The following is a 17,498-nucleotide window of genomic DNA, read 5'->3' on the forward strand; positions in this document are numbered from 1 at the left end:
TAGGAGTGCAGAGTCTTAACCACTGTGCCATCAGGGAAGTCCCTGTAGCTCCTCTTTGAAGTACCTAGATAATAGTATCTGATGCACACTTCCTGAGTTGTTTTACAGATGCTAAAACCACCACCAAGTGGAAGAAATCTACATTAGATTTTCTTATCTTGCTGTTTTGTTTTTGAAGATGTCTTCATCTCAAACACTGTACTATATCTACAAATTATTACTCCTATTTATTTCTGCATTTGGACAGTTCTGAAGAAATAAGAGAAAAGATCTTGAGTTTCTTTGACATCATTATATCAAAGATGAGGACATCTGAGAATGACATCATCCCTCTGGAATCTTGCCAGTGTGAGGAAATCTTAGAGATTGTCATCATGCCTCTGGCTCACCATTTTCTGGCTTTGGGAGAAAACAACAAAGCCTTATATTACTTCCTAGAACTTGCGTCTGCTTATCTCATCTTGGGTGATAATTATATGGTAAGGTGTTTCTGCCCAGATCCCCTCCACCTTTGAGACGGACCTACAGCCCACAGGACCAGAAAGAAAGCTCTAGTGCTTTTTTTTTTTAATTATTATTACTTCATGTTCTTGATTCTGAGCAGCACCCCCTTCTTTGAAAATCAAATTGCTCAGAAAGGAAATGAGCTGAGATTGTGAAAAAGTCAGAACAAACCACAACTACCATTATACATCATTTAAAATACTGCCGTCATTAGAAACTTGCTATGAATCGTCTACCTACATGGGACCCTGGTTTCAACTCTTCAGTTTCAGTAGCGTCTTCCTCAGTAATGTCCCAGCCGCATTTGCTCTCCGTCTTCCCCAAGTATCTGTCAGCACAAATACCTGTAGGTCTTTGAATAAGCAGAAATCTAGTTTTAGTCTTGTGATCCCTGAAGGGGCTCCGCTCACTTTGGTCTTCATGTAACTTGTGCTGAATTATCATACAAACCTTTAGGCCACCAAAGCCCTAGTGACTATTTCTCTAGGATAATTGTAAATAACCTTCCAGGGCAATATGCCCTTAGAAATGTGGGGATCTGATACATATGATGAAATAAAAGAATTTATTGGTAAGTAAGTTGGGAAGCGCTGAGCTGAATAAAGCTAAATAGATTTTTGTACTACAACATTTCAGGGTCTTAATACGCTAAGATCCATAGAAGTCTCCCAGAGGGTTGGGCTAGGACTGAGACGTATTTTTTCTCTCAAACTTATTTGACCTTAGACCACTTTTCATAGAGCAGCTGGCTGACCAAGCTTCCACGAACTCACTTGAGGAAATGCCTTTCTGGGCAGAGCCTCCCACACCCGAGTAGCCATGGCTGCCACCCTTTATGCCTGCACTTGTGGACGGTTTCAGATTTTATATTTGTGGCCTAATTAAACTCCACACCTTAGATTTATATGAAATTTTAAAATTAAACCATTAAAAATGTCAGTAAGCTGTGGTTCTCTCAAATATTTATGAACAAAAGGCTCCTGTGCATATTTTATACACATAGGTGAAGAAGGCAGTGATGCGGCCAGTGAGTACCAGGAAGAGAAGGTTTAGGCAGCCTTGGGGGCTAACTTGCTAAACCTGTGCTCACCCTCATCTCATTATCCAGGGAGTGACAAATGCTCAGGAAAACAATGACTGGAAGCAGAGCCCCAGTGTAGGGTCCCAAAATGTGCCATTTGCTTCCCCGTCTCCCAGCAAAGAAACCTTGTCTCCCTCTTTCTGCATCCAACACCTACGCCTTAGGCTGCATGAGACTTGGGGACAGTGCCCCACTTTATTTTACTCTTCAAGTCTGACCTTGCCTTGGTGTTTACAAGTGCCAAGACTCTCTTCACGATTTCATAGGACGTTGAAGATGAAGGGAGGAAGCTTGCTCAGGGCCTTACCTTCCTCTTCCACTTCCCAACGATGGCCCTGGCAAAAGAAATGGGAGTGGCTCCTAACTCATTCCAAAAGTAGAGACTGGCTTGTCATAGATGTGAGGATGCTCTCAGGAGCCATGAGTACACTATTGGAAATAGGGAGGTTGGCGATGGAATTACTCAAAGAGGGAAATTGCCCTGGGGAAAACTTCAGGTAAGGTGACTTACATGACAACATGAGGAAAGGAGGAGGTTTCTAGATTCATCCTCTAGAATGAGATTCAGTAAATCAAGAGGAACATGAAGGTGACCCATATCTTCAGCAGGAACTTTCCCCACCCTTTCTGTCTAGAGTTTGAAGGACTCTGGTCAGGAGCTGAAGGAAGAGATGGAGGTGGGAGCTGGGTGGTCCTGTTTCTCTTCCTTCAGTAGAGTCTGGGGCAATGGCCCCTCCTTGGTCCCAATCCCTGATGACTCAATACCTTCTACTCCTTGTGCTGGTTGCAGGCTTACATATATTTGAATGAGGGAGAGAGGTTGCTGAAAATTCTCAAGAAGGAAAAATCTTGGAGTAAGACTTTTGAGTGGACTACCTTTTTTACCCTCAAAGGTCAGGTAAGAAACCATTAGAAACGCAGTTCATCTGTTCTTTATCACTGCGGCTTTACGTAGAAGAAGTAGTAGAAGTCATCCCTATACTTTCTACATCCTCCTCCCATCCTCTGCCACAGATCTTTCCCAAGATTCCAGAACCCCAAGCCCCGGGCCTCAAACCTCCTCACCATCACTTGTCTGCAGCAAGATCTTCTTTAGCCTCTCGGTTGACAGCTTTATGAAATGTTTATCTAACAACCTCCCAAAATGGACAGGAATGGGTAAACATTTTCTCGGAGGTAGATGATGAACAATGAGGATGCAAAGTCCTAGTCATTCAACCATCCTTCCACAGATACATCCAAGAAACATTTCCAATTGTGCCAGGCCCTGGGAGATCTTGTTCCTGGGCCTTAAATGACCTTTTTTGGATAAGATTCCTTAACTATGTGTTTTTGGAACATACCAACCAAGCTTAGAATCACTGCTTTTCTTCTTTTCCTTTCTTCCCCGTTCTTCTCCTTGTAGGTCTGTTTCAACATGGGCCAGATGGTGCTTGCCAAGAAAATGCTGAGGAAGGCCTTGAAGCTCCTCAATCGAATCTTTCCTTACAACTTAATCTCCTTGTTTCTCCAGATTCATGTTGAAAAAAACAGACACTTTCATTATGTGAATCAGAATCAGCAGGCCCAAGAGAGTTCACCTCCAGGGTAAGGAAGGAGCTGGGGAGAGCTGGGTGTCTCATCTCACTCCCCAGAGGAGAGAGACCTACACATAGTCCAACAGTCAGCCCCCAAAGCCTGGGCCTCTAGCGGGCGCAAGGAGTCCTGGTGTCTCGCTGGTGTGGGAGGGGATGTGTGGGAGCGGGGCTCTCAGGCCAGGGCTGGGTTGCCTCAGAACAACTTAACAGGCAGCTTTTGCCAAAGGGAGTTCAGGTGACAAAACCTTAAGGGAGTCCTTTGCAAGGTGAGCTCCAGTGCCCCTCCCCACTCATCTTACCCACTAACCCCTCTGGCCATCCACGTTCCAATGGGAATCTGCACCCCCTGTTCCTAGAGCCTCAGTCACAAGTCCTCTTCCAATTCAGTGCTAAAACCGTGGGTATTGTCCCTGCCCCCCCAAAAAATGGCAGGTCCTGAAGACATCTGCCAAAAGACAAAACAGCCCACCCATTTTTTAACTCTATATAGATACGTGGGTTACATGGGGTATCCATCGGTCAAGATTATACCATTAAGATATGTACATTTCAATGTACGTAAATTTTATCTATAAAAGAACTATAAAAAATAATGAGGTGGGGTAGGAGAAGGAAACAGAGTAGAAGGACAGACGTAATAAGCATGTTGATAGTTGCTGAAGCTGGATGCTGGGTACATGTGGCTCATTATAGTTTCCTGTTTTACTGTGTGTGCATGTTTGAAATTTTCCACAATAAAAGTTTTAAAAATGTATTCCCCCTACCTAGCAATTCATACCAAGAGAAGTGCCACCTAGTTGGGGATCTGGAGAGCTGGCAGTAGATCTCTTCCATCTTGGGAGAGGCCAGCTGCAATATTCCCACAGGTTCTGCGTGAGATACAAGTATCTATTTCTATGGGCAAATTGCTGCAATTCTTTGGCAATCCCACCAAAAACTGCCTTCCCCAGTTTCCTGAAAGTGTTCCCTTGACTATGGGGGAGGCTGGGATGGAAATGAGGTGCAGCTGAGCTCCTTTGCAGGCTGGGGACAGGCTTCTGAGAATCTAAGCCTGCTGCTTCAGGAGACACCAGGAGGGGGAGGGGCGGGGAGAAGTTCAGCAGAGATCTCTCGGAGAGGTAAGAGAGAATTGGAGTTTGGGTTCACACAGAGGGTTGCCAGATGAAATAAAGGATGCCTAGTTGAATTTAAAGTTCAGATCAATAATAAATGATTTTTTTTTAGTACACCTTATATCACACAAGATATTTAGGACATATGCATTCTAAAAAATTGTTTTGAAATTCAGATTTAACTTGGCATCCCATATTTTCATTCCCTAAATCTGACAAGCCTAATGTACAGCCACATTTTGTAAAAGGAATAAGAAGTACCTGCACAAGAGGAGAAGGTGAAAAAGTGATATCAGGAAGAAACTACAGAACAATTGGCTTAAAATGCTGTCCAGTCAAAAGGTTCTCATCTCAAAAATAAGGACGTTAAGAAACAATATTTAGGGGCTTCCCTGGTGGCGCAGTGGTTGAGAGTCCGCCTGCCGATGCTGGGGACACGGGTTTGTGCCCCGGTCCAGGAGGATCCCATGTGCCGTGGAGCGGCTGGGCCCGTGAGCCATGGCTGCTGAGCCTGCGCGTCTGGAGCCTGTGCTCCGCAACGGGAGAGGCCACAAGAGTGAGAGGCCTGCGTACCGCAAAAAAAAAAAAAAAAAAAAAAGAAACAATATTTAATATCAGAATTTCTACAGCTTCATGAACTCCCTATGTTATAAGGGATTTTACCTTCTCCATGTTTCCTTAGAAACTTTAAAAAATAATTTCCACAACAGAATGAATGTCATCAATGTCTAAACTGAAAGTACCTGGAATTCTTCTTTCAGAATCTCTAGTAGGATATCTTCCTTTCTTCTCATCTTTATTTAAAATCTGCTTTTTTTTTTTTTTTTTTTTTTTTTGCGGTACACGGGCCTCTCACTGTTGTGGCCTCTCCCGTTGTGGAGCACAGGCTCCGGACGCGCAGGCTCAGTGGCCATGGCTCACGGGCCCAGCCGCTCCGCGGCATGTGGGATCTTCCCTGACCGGGGCACGAACCCGCGTCCCTTGCATTGGCAGGCAGACTCTCAACCACTGCGCCACCAAGGAAGCCCTATAATCTGCTTTTTGATAGTTATTTCTAGTTATATTTTGTTTTCTTGGCTTTGTTAAATTACTAATATTGCAGCCAATTTAGGATCCCATTTTTATCACAAATAGAGAAGATTGGGGGCTACTTTACCAGTTAAATGACTTGTGGATGCTGAGGCTGAGACCCCAAACATTCTCGGTATGTGGTCAGCCATCCTTCCCTTGAATAATTCCAGCACAGGAAGTTCACCATCTCCTGCGACATTCCACTCCGTTGTCAGAATGTGTTTTAGTCTGTTTGGACTGCTGTGACAAATTACCACAGGCCGGGTGGCTTATTAACAGCAGAAGTTTATTGCTCACAGTTCTGGAGGCTGGAAGTCTGAGGTCCTAGTGCCAGCGTGGCTGGGCCAGGGCCCTCTTCAGGGTCACAGGCTTCTTCTCGTATCCTCACATGGTGGAAAGGGACCGGGAACTCTGTGGAGTCTCTTTTATAAGAGCTCTAATCCCGGTCATGAAGGCTCCACCCTCATGACCTTATCATGTCCTAAAGACCCCACCTACTCTTACCGTCACTTTGGGGAGTTAGAATTCAACTTATGAATTTTGGGGGATGCATTCAGACCACAGCAGAATGGGATTGTTTAAAAGGCTCATTTCCTTTGTTGAGCTGAGACCTAGTTCCTGACAACCATGTGTAACAGAAGAAATGACACACTGGACTGGCCGGGCTGGAGGTGGCCAAGGCTGGAGTCCTGGCACCATCACATTCTAGCTATGTGACTTTGACTTAATTACTTAACCTGTCTGAGTCTCACCTTCCGCTCATGTAAAATGGGGTTAATTATTCCTTCCTTTCTTACGGGGTTGTCATCAGTCTCAAATGTGATAAAATGATATAAATGTGCTTTTTAAATAATTTCATTTAAATGGCAATGAACTGACAGGGGACAGGTGAGTTACATCAATTACCTTAATTAATCATCACAAAGTAGGTATTATGGTCCCCATTGTCGGGTGGAAAAATTGTGCTTCATAAAGATTCATGCACGTGTACAAGAAGATCCTACTGTATAGCAGGAGGAACTATATTCAATATCCTGTGATAAACCATAATGGAAAAGAATATTTTTAAAAACTAATGTATCCATATACATATGTATAACGGAATCACTTTGCTGTACAGCAGAAATTAACACAACATTGTAAATCAACTGTGTGTCGATAAAAAAATACTTTGTGCTGAAACTGAAAAAAAAAGACAACGTGCATGTTAATTTCCACGTAAAGGAAACAGGCCTCAAACTCAAGTCTGTTTTGAACCCCAAGCCAGTAGTGAGGACTCTGCCCCTGCCCTTCCCTCAGGCATGCTGCTGGCGATACCTTCTTCTTATGTCCCATGTGTGTACTTTATCTAATAGGAAGAAGAGGCTGGCGCAACTTTACCAGCAAACCACTTGCTTCTCCTTACTGTGGCGGATCTATAGCTTAAATTATTTTTTTCACTACAAGTATTATTGCCACCTGGCAGCTCTGATGCAAGTGAATACTGCCCTGGAAACTCAAGATGATTTCCAGGTAGGGTATTTTTGTAGCTGCTTTTTACGTTTCTGAATCTCATTTGGAGAGAAAAGCCTAATGAAAGCCAATCAAAATTCAAAATCATGAAGATTTAATAAAAACCTTCCAGACTAGATTGTTCCGCTGAGGCTAGCAGTTGTCAAACACTTTGGTCCCAGGATCCCCTTATACTCCTAATAATTGAGGACCTCAAATAGCTTTTTATATGGGTTTATATATTTATATTTTTTATATGGGATCGTATATTTTTATGGGGTATATCTATTGATACTGTCATATAAGAAACAAAAACTGAGATACTTCAAAAATATTTTTTAGAGAAAATAAACCCATGACATATGAACATAATTAACATTTTCACTGAAAAAAACTTTATTTCCCCAAACAAAAAAATTTGTGAGAAGAATGGCATGTATTACATTTTTGCAAATACCTTAATGTCTGACTTCACAGAGACAGCTAGATTCTCAATCTGCTTCTCCTTTCACTTCCTTGTAATGTCACATAACTCTCCCTTGGAAAACTCCACATTGTACTTGTAAGAGAATGAGGGTGAAAAAGGAAAATGTAACAGGATAATTCTTTTAAAAAGATAAAATCATTCCCTGGCGGTCCAGAGGTTAGGACTCTGTGCTCTCACCGCCGAGGGCCCGAGTTCAATCCCTGGTCAGGGAACTAAAATCCCACAAGCTGCACAGCATGGCCAAAAAAAAGTAAAAGTAGAAGAACACCCATCAAAAATGTTATTGAGCTCATTAAAGTTAGTGAGAGAACTAGTAAGATGTTACAACTGGTTCCCGGGGGAATTTAATTTATGAATGTATACAAAACTAGTCTAGTCACAGGGCAAGAATAGAATCACTTGTATTCCACTGAACATTTCTATTTCTATGAAAAAGAATCATTTACATTATTACCAGTTTCCCAAAGGCAGTGAAAGGCAGAGATATAACCTTGATGAATGAGCTAGACAGGACACCCACTGAATTTTTTTGTTTTGGCCCATTTCAAGTTCTTTCACTGTTTTTCCTGAAAAACTGCTACACACAAAACAAATGGTCCACAAAACATTCTCCCTTCTTTCTGAAGGTTTTACCATGCATTGTTATCATTAACCAGTCTTTTGCTATTAAACTTAAATGGCCAGTTGAAACAAACAGTTTTAAGACTGTTCTTCCACCACTGGTTAAGACTGGGGTGGCAGGTATTGGGGATAACATTCATTTAGCCTTCTGGGCTTTCTGGGCAGACTTGGTGACCTTGCCAACCCCAGCTGCCTTCTTGTCCACTGCTTTAATGACACCCACAGCAACTGTCTGTCTCATGTCACGAGCAGCAAAACGGCCCAGAGGAGGATAGTCAGAGAAACTCTTAACACACATGGGTTTGCCAGGAACCATATCAACGATGACAGCATCACCAGATTGAAGAGTTGTTTAAAGAGTAACCAACTTCTCTTCAATCTCCCTGTTAAGTTTAGAACTAGAGTCCTTAACATTATTTTTGAAAGCAAACAAAACCAAACCAACCTTCCTTTATTGTTAAACAACAAAAGCAATACGTGCTTGTTATAACAATAAATTAAACCTCACAGAAATGCATAAAGTAAAAAGTCCCTCAAATCTCTACTCCAACTGCAACAAATAGGTAACTGCTTTTTACAGTTAACCCGTTTGGTAGTTTGGAATGAATCCTTCCAGGCTTTTTGGTATGCGGTCATATATCTACACATATAAGCTATTGCTTTTATTTTTCACAAAAGTTAAAATTCATATATTTTGTTTAAGGATCCTGTGTAGGCAAAAGGGGCCATTGAGCTTGTCCTGGATCATGCATTAAATAGGTGGCAGAAACTCAGCTTAATTTCTGTATCTAAGCCTATGGTTTTGCCAAATGTCCAGCTCCATTCCCAAGCTTAATAAATCCATGTTTACTGGCAGATGATTGGTGATATCCTGGGCTTTCTGCTTCGGGTTCCATCCCAGTCTTGCCCCGTCTCTCCTCTTCTCCTCCACTGCTGCCATTTCAGATCATTAAAGCCTACCTGGACTATTCACTGTACCACCATCTAGCCGGCTACCAGGGCGTGTGGTTCAAATATGAGGTCATGACCATGGAGCACATCTTCAACCTCCCCCTGAAACGCGAGGGCGTTGAAATCATGACCTACGTGGCCGATACACTTGGCTATATCAAGCTCCTAATGGGTCACTTGGACTTGGCCATTGACTTAGGTAAGCCCTGGTTGGTCAAGAAAGAACTTGCAGATACAGGTAATGCCCAGAAATATACTGGAATTGTTTTCTTCCCAGGCTCTCGAGCCCACAAGATGTGGTCATTGCTTCATAATCCCAACAAACACTATCTGGTCCTCTGCTGGCTTTGTAAATCCCTCTTCTTGAAAAACAGGTATTTATCTCAAGGCATTTTCCAAACCAGGACCAGAGGCACAGGCCAACTTGGCCTGACTCTGGCCACCCGATAGAGAGGTCCAGGAAAGAACAGTTTGAACAGAGAGCCAACTTGAGATTTAGGAGTGGGTTTGAAGTCTGTTGAAGAATCGTATTTGGTCCTGAATGGCTGGGCAGGACTGAGACTAGGACTGAACTTCCTTCTCTCCGCACACACTATTTTTTAATCCTACCACCTTTTCTTATCCATAGATACAAGCAACTGATCCAGGTGCTGGGGTGGCTGTGGGATCTTTCTGTAGCAGAAGAGCATATCTTCAGCAAGGCATTTTTCTACTTTGTCTGCCTGGACATCATGCTTTATTCTGGTGAGCATGGCCTTGGAATTTATAAGAAACTGGGGGAATAACACTTGCGTTGGTGTGGTGTGGCAGGTGACAGGGCTAGGGCTTTGAGACCACTGGGTTTCTGGCTAGAAGGTGCGAGGATTGCAAGGGACCAACAAGCAAGAGAATTTAGAATTTAAGCTGCCAGTTAAAGCGTCAGATCATTTGTCACACAAGTGATAGAGACTGACAGGATCTTACTATGTGGCTTCTACTAGGGCATTTAATTTTTAGCAGGATAGACTTAGAGACTTCCTGCTTGAAAATGAAGGGTAGGGCTGCTAATGGTGAGGTGAGGGTTCCAGGCACTGGCAGCTGTTAGTGATTTGGAAAACAAGTTCTTTCCTGATAGTCTTCATGTTACACCAGGTAGGCAGGCCTCAGTGTACATACTAAACCAGAGGGGCCAAACTGGGCATTCTTTTTCCCAGCTATGTTTTCACCGAGGGATGTGGATATTGCTGCCAGCAAGGGAAGTGTGAACGCGAAGACTGAGAAGTCCCAGGCTGCACTGAGGCTGATTCCTTGGGCTCAAGCAGGGAGGGTTGGTTTAAACCCCACTCCTGCCTAGTTGATATTATGGACTTGTGTCTTATACACATAAACTTCCACAAAAGCAGGGGCTCAGCAAACAGGGCAGTGCAGTCACCTGGTTGTTGCAATCCGTGGGACCCTTTGGATTCATAAAATAATCAGAGACCGAGGCCTGTCCTCACAGTGGGAAATTCTCCTGGGAGCTGTTAGGCCAGAAAGACGATACCCCTCCACCCCTAATCTACCAGCCAAGCTCTCCTGTTTCTCTCTTTTTTAGGCTTTGTTTATAGGTCATTTGAAGAATGTTTGGAATTCATACACCAAAACGAAGACAACAGAATACTGAAGTTCCAAAATGGAATCCTCCTGGGACTTTACTCCTGTATCGCTATCTGGTAACAATGTGTTGCATACCACTGAATTCCCACATTTGAAAATGTTGAATCCTGGAAGAGTTCTATGAGATTTGACAAGAGGAAAGAAAAGAAAGAGAAAGTACTTTTAATTTATACCCAAGACAGATTGAAAGTGACAGGGCAGATTTATACTGAAAAACACCTTGGGGATCACCTAGTTCATCCCGCTCAGCTGAGGCCAGTAAAGCGATGCCACTTCAATTGTACTCAATGCAACAAGCATTTATTGCGTACATAGCGTGCAGTATTAATACAGAGATGAATAAGAAAAGCGTACTTGCTTCTGAGAAGTGTTGGGGGTTTGAGGGAGACTAATAAATAGCACTACTTACCCCCTCCCCACCCCCAAGATGGAATCATAGTCATTGTTAATAGAGCCGATGTTGGAGGATATGGCTTGTATCTGCAGGCAAGTGAGCTTCCTAATATTGAACCCCAGGATTTGACTTACCCATCAGCAGCAGGCAGTTCTAGAAAACTCCACCCCCTCCCCACCCCATTGAGGCAGGAAGTACCATGCTCCCCGTGGGTCTCACTGGCTCTCAAGATGGAAGAGAGCTACACCTGCCTAATTTCTGTCCCAAAGTCACCAGCCTACTAAGTCACCCCTTGTCATTGGAGGAGTGAGTGAGGCAGGGAAAGAAATGTGGAGCTTTGCACCAGTGGAGCTCCCTCACATGGAAGGAAACGTCAGGAGGGTGGAAGAAGCAGGCTTCCTGTATCTCCATTAACCCATTGAGCATGAGGCTTAATCTCTTTAACCCATTACATTTTTTAAACTCAATAAGCCTGTAGCTATGGCTTTAGCTTCAAGGAAGTAGATGGACAGTGAGGCTCCAGAACGTTAAATAAATTACTTCCACAGCCATCCCCAAGACTGAAAGTCATTCCCTATTCCACCTCCCATCTCAAATTATATATGCAGTCATGTTGTCCAGTATCTAAAGATTTTGTGATGAGATTTAAATGATAATACGAAGACATTCCTATGTAAAGTGCCACAAACTAGAGCAGTTTCAAATTTGAATAGAAATCTCCTCTTATTATAAAACTCATTGGGAGAAATTAAAATCCAAAAAATCAATTACCCTGGCCAACTAAAGTCTAAAGAAGTGAAAGTTCAAAGTCAAATTAATTTGCCTTTGTGAGTTAAAGTTCAGGGAATCTAAAGTCCAAAAATCACCCTAATTTCTTATTCTACTCTACCTCACCTGAAGCGTTCTTGCAACAGCTGTAGCTTAGGCCAATACTGCTCCCACTTTATGGGCATGGGAATCATCTGGAGAGTTTGTTAACTCAGATTTCTGGCCCCATCCCCAGAGCCTGTCTGATTCGGTAGATCTGGGTTGGACCAGAGAGCTTGCATTTCTAAGGAGCACTCAGATGGTACTGATGATGCCTGTCTGTGGCCCACACCTTGAATAGTATCAGCCCAGGCTCGCTCTCTCTGAAATCAGAGCAATTTCTTCAGGCCCCAGAATTTATAGCTCCAAGTGCCTGATCTGTTTCATTTTTTTCCTGGCGACACCGAGCAGCCTGTGGGATCTTAGTCCCCTGGCTAGGGATTGAACCCCGGGCCCCTGGTAGTAAAAGTGAGGAGTCCTAATCACTGGACTTCCAGGAAATCCCCTCACTTTAAAGAGTCCAAAGAATTAAATGGTAGCTAATATTGCCCAAGTATTCCCCCCAATTATATTCATTTGAAATCATCAAAAAATTCTATTCTGTCCTTGCTGCATACCACATAATTTTCCCTGAATAGGCCAGTGGCAGGCTTCCAGAGACCAATGTACTAGGAGCTACACCTCTAGAGAGACCCATTTCAGGAAACCAGCCCATTCCGAGGGTGATGGGGATTTCTCTTATTCTTCTGTGGTGATACAGGTATGCCAGACTTCAGGAGTGGGACAACTTTCACATATTTTCCAACAGAGCCAAAAGTCTAGTGTCAAGAAGAACCCCAGCAGCTCTTTACTACATAGGCCTCAGTAGGTACATGGAAGGGCAAGTTCTCTACCTTCAAAAGCAAATTGAAGAACAATCAGAGAATGCTCAGGACAGTGGAGTTGACCTACTCAAGGTAAGGCCTCTTCTCTGGTTTCCCCGGTAAGTCATGCCTTAAATGGATTTTTCTCTACCTCCTGTGATAATTATTTTCTCTGATTACAGAAGTTACACATGTTTTATAGTTTAAGTTTTTGAAGGCCACTCCCTCCCCGTAATTAGAATATAAATTGCCCACAACCTTACTACTCAGAGATAATCACTTTATACATATTGAGATATCACTTTCCAAGTTTTCTTCCATGTGTGTGCATGCATTTCCATTTTTTAAACTACTAAATAAGATATATTTATGAATAATTCCCTGCCGTTAAATTGTTTTCTGCACCACTAGTTAAAAGGAAGCCTAGTATTTTATCTTACAGATATACTATTAGATGATATTGCCAAACTATTCTTAGATAGAATTTTTCTGTAGTACTTTATTGCTGTTGCTGTGATAAACATCTTGGTAGATAAATCTTTGCACACAGCAATTTAAAACATTCAGCTGATACGTAGTAAGGACCTGGTACTATGTGTTGGGGTACAAGAGTGAGCAAATTAAACCTGGTGCCTGCCTCCCAGAGTCTACAGCCCAGCATGGGCAAGCCCCCCTAAGAGAATGAAGGGCTGAACCTCCAGGGTCGTCTTAACAAGTGTTTGCCTTGTTCTCTTAGAAACTGAATGCAGGTGAATTCCTTTTCTACTGCTAGGTCTCCAAGTACACAACCTTAACAGCTTAAATGACAGCACTTCTTTTCTCATCTCCGGGCTTAGCAGCCAAAAGTCTGGACGAGGGCTTCCCTGGTGGCGCAGTGGTTGAGAGTCCGCCTGCCGATGCAGGGGACACGGGTTCGTGCCCCGGTCCGGGAGGATCCCACATGCCGCGGAGCGGCTGGGCCCCTGCGTGTCCGGAGCTTGTGCTCCACTACGGGAGAGGCCACAACAGTGAGAGGCCTGCGTACCGCAAAAAAAAAAAAAAAAAAAAAAAAAAAACGTCTGGACGAGCTTGGCTAGGTTCTCTGCTGAGGGTCTTAAAGGCTAAAATCAAGGTGTTGGCTGAGGTATTTTCTCATCTGGGGAAGAACCTGCTTGCAGGTTCCTTCAGGTTGTTGGCAGAATCTAGATGCTGACAATTTTAAGGCACATCCCTATTTCAGAGATGTTAAAATGTTTCAAAACAAGGCATCTTGAGACCAGTGAAGAATAGTAGCTCATTTAATCTTTGGAGGTGTTGTTATGGGCTGGGTCTTCTTCACTGCTGCTGGATAGAAAAGTCTTGAATTTGCCCAGGTGGGAGCCCACTCCCTACCACTCTCATAGCACACTCAGCCTCAGCATCTCTTCCTGCAATTTGTTCACACCAGCTGACTAAATCGCCGCCTCCAAAAACACACAAGTTCACTGTCATCACTGCTTGGAGGTATGTACTCTTTGACATAGAACATGTATTTATATTTCTGATTCATAAAACATTCTTCTGGTTCTCACACAGTATGTGGAAATCAGTGATATAAAACATTTTGTTTTATGTAATTATTATGTATTACATATGACTTATGTAATTATTATGTGTATTATGTAATTTATTTCACGTAATTTGATGGAGCAAATGTCTTTCCTTAAGAAAATTACTTGTGGGGGATTTAAAACATGCTTAACTTCATGTTGTTTTAAAAAACTAGATTTTTACCATCTTAAATATGATTTAATTTATTCCAGCATTCTCTTTTTCCTTTCAAATACCAGGCACATTACGTATGACATATGGGTTGACTGTCATTACCACTTTTAAATATTCAATGCTAATAAAGGGGTACCAAAATTTTGGCCAACCTGATATATGGAAATCCAGGTAGATAAATTAGCAGCTGGTTAAAAGAAAGCACGTCTTTATTTAATGAGTAGTAAAGTATAAAACTCACCCAAAGACAGTACAGGTTAAAAACACAATAGGTGCTATTGGGATTACAACAAAGATGTGTAAAATGTTGTCTTTGTACTCAAGGAGTTTGTGCTTTGAGTTCCAGAAGGGGATGGGGCTGGGAAGCCCAGGAATGAGAGGGAGTGGTAGAGGTGGGGAGTAGAAAGAACACAAGAACACAAAAGAACACAAAATCAAACTTAGTATCTCCCACAGTACACAGAGCAATGCCTTTTACACATGTTACTGAACCAAACTTGGGCTCGTTCTCCCACATGCAGCAAAGCTCATCTACTGACACCAGGTGTGGTAAAGGAAAGTGCAGCATTTGCTGTAAGGTGCCAGACAAGGAGTCTGGGGCAGCTAATGCTCAAAACACCCAAACTCCCCAAAAGGTTTCAGGGAAGCATTTTTAAAGGCAAGGTGAGGGAGGAGATTCACAGGGTACGTGATCAGCTTGTACACATTTCTCTGACTGATTGATGTTGAGGTAACAGGGCAGTGTCACAGGGGTTAACATCATCAATCCTCAGGCTCCAGTAGGTCTGGGGGCTATATCTCATGGTCATTAAGTAGTTAGCTTCTAACATCTATAAAACAACTCAGGAAATGTGCAACACGTAGTGTTATCTAGTTACTTCATGGAGGAACTAAAGATTCTGTGACTGCCATATGGCTGATGTACTGTTTAAATTGTTACTAGTGCTCCTGGCCCAACTGCCATTTTTGTCACTCCATGGTCATGTCCTTTCAATCATTCATTCTTGAGCCAGGCTTCTGTGACTCAGGGGGGGGCCTGGGAGACTACAGCTTTTCTGCAGACAAGAGGAAGGCAGAGGACATGGTGGGAGCGGTCTGTCCCGAGAAGGCCCCATAGGGTCCTGCTTCGTTACACACAGCAGATGTTTAATTTCGTGAATAAATAATTGATAGACAGAATAAACATGTAACAGGTTAGTCAGGAAAACTCAATGTTTCCATCCATTTCTATGAAATTGAAGTAAGTGCAATAAAAGAAAAAGACATTGTACTGTTGACCATCAAGTTAGCAAAGACATGAGAGAAGACACATTCATACTCTGAAGGACTCTCATAAACTTTCTAGAGAGCATTCTGGCAAAATGCATGAATATCTTTAAAATATGCACATCATTTAATTGTCCTCCTAGGAACTAACCTAAGGAAATAATCAGATGGCAAACAAAAATTTATCTATAAAGATGTTGATCTCAGGTTTATAGTATTTAAAAAACTAGGGGAAAATAAAAAGCATATGCCTTTCAAAAATATTGGTTAAGTCAGAAATGGTGTATTTAAACATTGGGATTTATTTTTCTTTTCTTTTAAAGATATTTTATTTATTTTGGGCTGCGTTGGGTCTTAGTTGCAGCATGTGGGATCTTTTCGTTGCGGTGCATGGGCTCTTTGTTGCGGCACACGGGCTTCTCTCTAGTTGTGGCATGAGGGTTCTTCTCTTTCTAGTTGTGGCACTCAGGCTCCAGAGCACATGGGCTCTGTAGTTTGTGGCACGCAGGCTCTCTAGGTGAGGCATGTGAGCTCAGTAGTTGTGGCGCATGGGCTTATTTGCCCCACAGCATGTGGGATCTTAGTTCCCTGACCAGGGATCGAACCCGTATCCCCTGCATTGTAAGGTGGATTCTTTCCCACTGGACCACCAGGGAAGTCCCTGGGATACTTTCACATTAAAAAAAAAAATCTGAATTTCTTACTCTTGTTTTAAAAATTGGAGTATCTGATGACTCTAGGCCCCAATCCTAAAGGGCAGCTACTGGCTGGAATTGATGAGGGGTGACATTTAGGGCATACCCTCTTCAGTATGACATAATTCCCTCTGCTTCTTATCTTGCTACATTCAGCCTCTTATTTATGTTTCTTGCCCAGCTCTGTCAGCATTTGAATTTGTGAGATCTGATGTAAAAGAATCATGTCGTTTAAAAGAGCCCTTCAAGATAGAACATCTGCATGTCACTTCAGCTTCATCACCAGATTTTCTTTAACTCCCTTTACCCAAATCTACTCTTCAAACTTTCAGAACTATTTTTAATTCTTGCAACGACCATCCACCCTTGTCTAGCGCCTTTATATATATAATCTGCTTTCTTTCAACATTGTTTGTCTGGCCATGTCTTCTTCCTTCACATCTCACATCCCTTCCACATCTTCCAGGAGAAATTAAGAAGTTCCTGCTTTGTGTTCTCCCTGAGGATCCTCATTCCCATGTTGCCTGCACTGCATTTTAACTGCTTATTTGAATACTCCCTTAGCTGGTGCTCAAGGGATGGCGTCTTGCTCAGGATAAATCACCCAGCAAAGAAAAATCCAAGATACCAGCCAGATTTTTACCACAGTTGTCTACGCCGTGTGGCTGACAGGGTCTTGGTGTTCCAGCAAGTGTCAGGCCTGAGCCTCTGAGGTGGGAGAGCCGAGTTCAGGACATTGGACCACCAGAGACCTCCTGGCCCCATGTAATATCAATCGGCGAGAGCTCTCCCAGTGATCTCCGTCTCGACACTAAGACCCAGCTCCACTCAATGACCATCAAGCTCCAGTGCTGGACACCCCATGCCAAACAACTAGCAAGACAGGAACAGAACCCCACCCCTTAGCAGAGAGGCTGCCTAAAATCATACTAAGTTCACAGACACCCCAAAATAACACCACCAGACATGGTCCTGCCCACCAGAAAGACAAGATCCAGCTTCATCCACCAGAATACAGCACCAGTCCCCTCCACCAGGAAGCCTACACAACCCACTGAACCAAATTTACCCATTGGGGGCAGACACCAAAAACAACAGGAACTACGAACCTGCAGCCTGCGAAAAGGAGACCCCAAACACAGGAAATTAAGCAAAATGAGAAGATAGAGAAATACACAGCAGATGAAGGAGCAAGGTAAA

The 17,498-nt window shown here is 43.0% G+C and overlaps 1 protein-coding gene across 2 annotated transcripts in view; it reads left to right on the top strand.

Moving 5' to 3' along the window:
- ADCY10 (adenylate cyclase 10) overlaps positions 1-17,498 on the top strand; it is a 95,530-nt gene that overhangs the window by 70,392 nt on the left and 7,640 nt on the right. For both annotated transcript variants that reach the window (XM_079926017.1, XM_079926018.1), the window contains 9 exons: positions 248-479; positions 2,376-2,483; positions 2,991-3,172; positions 6,701-6,857; positions 8,890-9,094; positions 9,173-9,269; positions 9,524-9,639; positions 10,469-10,586; positions 12,492-12,687. In XM_079926017.1, the coding sequence (XP_079782143.1) occupies positions 248-479; positions 2,376-2,483; positions 2,991-3,172; positions 6,701-6,857; positions 8,890-9,094; positions 9,173-9,269; positions 9,524-9,639; positions 10,469-10,586; positions 12,492-12,687 (1,411 nt within the window). The remainder of the gene's footprint in view (positions 1-247; positions 480-2,375; positions 2,484-2,990; positions 3,173-6,700; positions 6,858-8,889; positions 9,095-9,172; positions 9,270-9,523; positions 9,640-10,468; positions 10,587-12,491; positions 12,688-17,498) is intronic.

Source organism: Stenella coeruleoalba, assembly GCF_951394435.1.
Source record: "Stenella coeruleoalba genome assembly, chromosome: 1".
Lineage (NCBI taxonomy): Eukaryota > Metazoa > Chordata > Mammalia > Artiodactyla > Delphinidae > Stenella > Stenella coeruleoalba.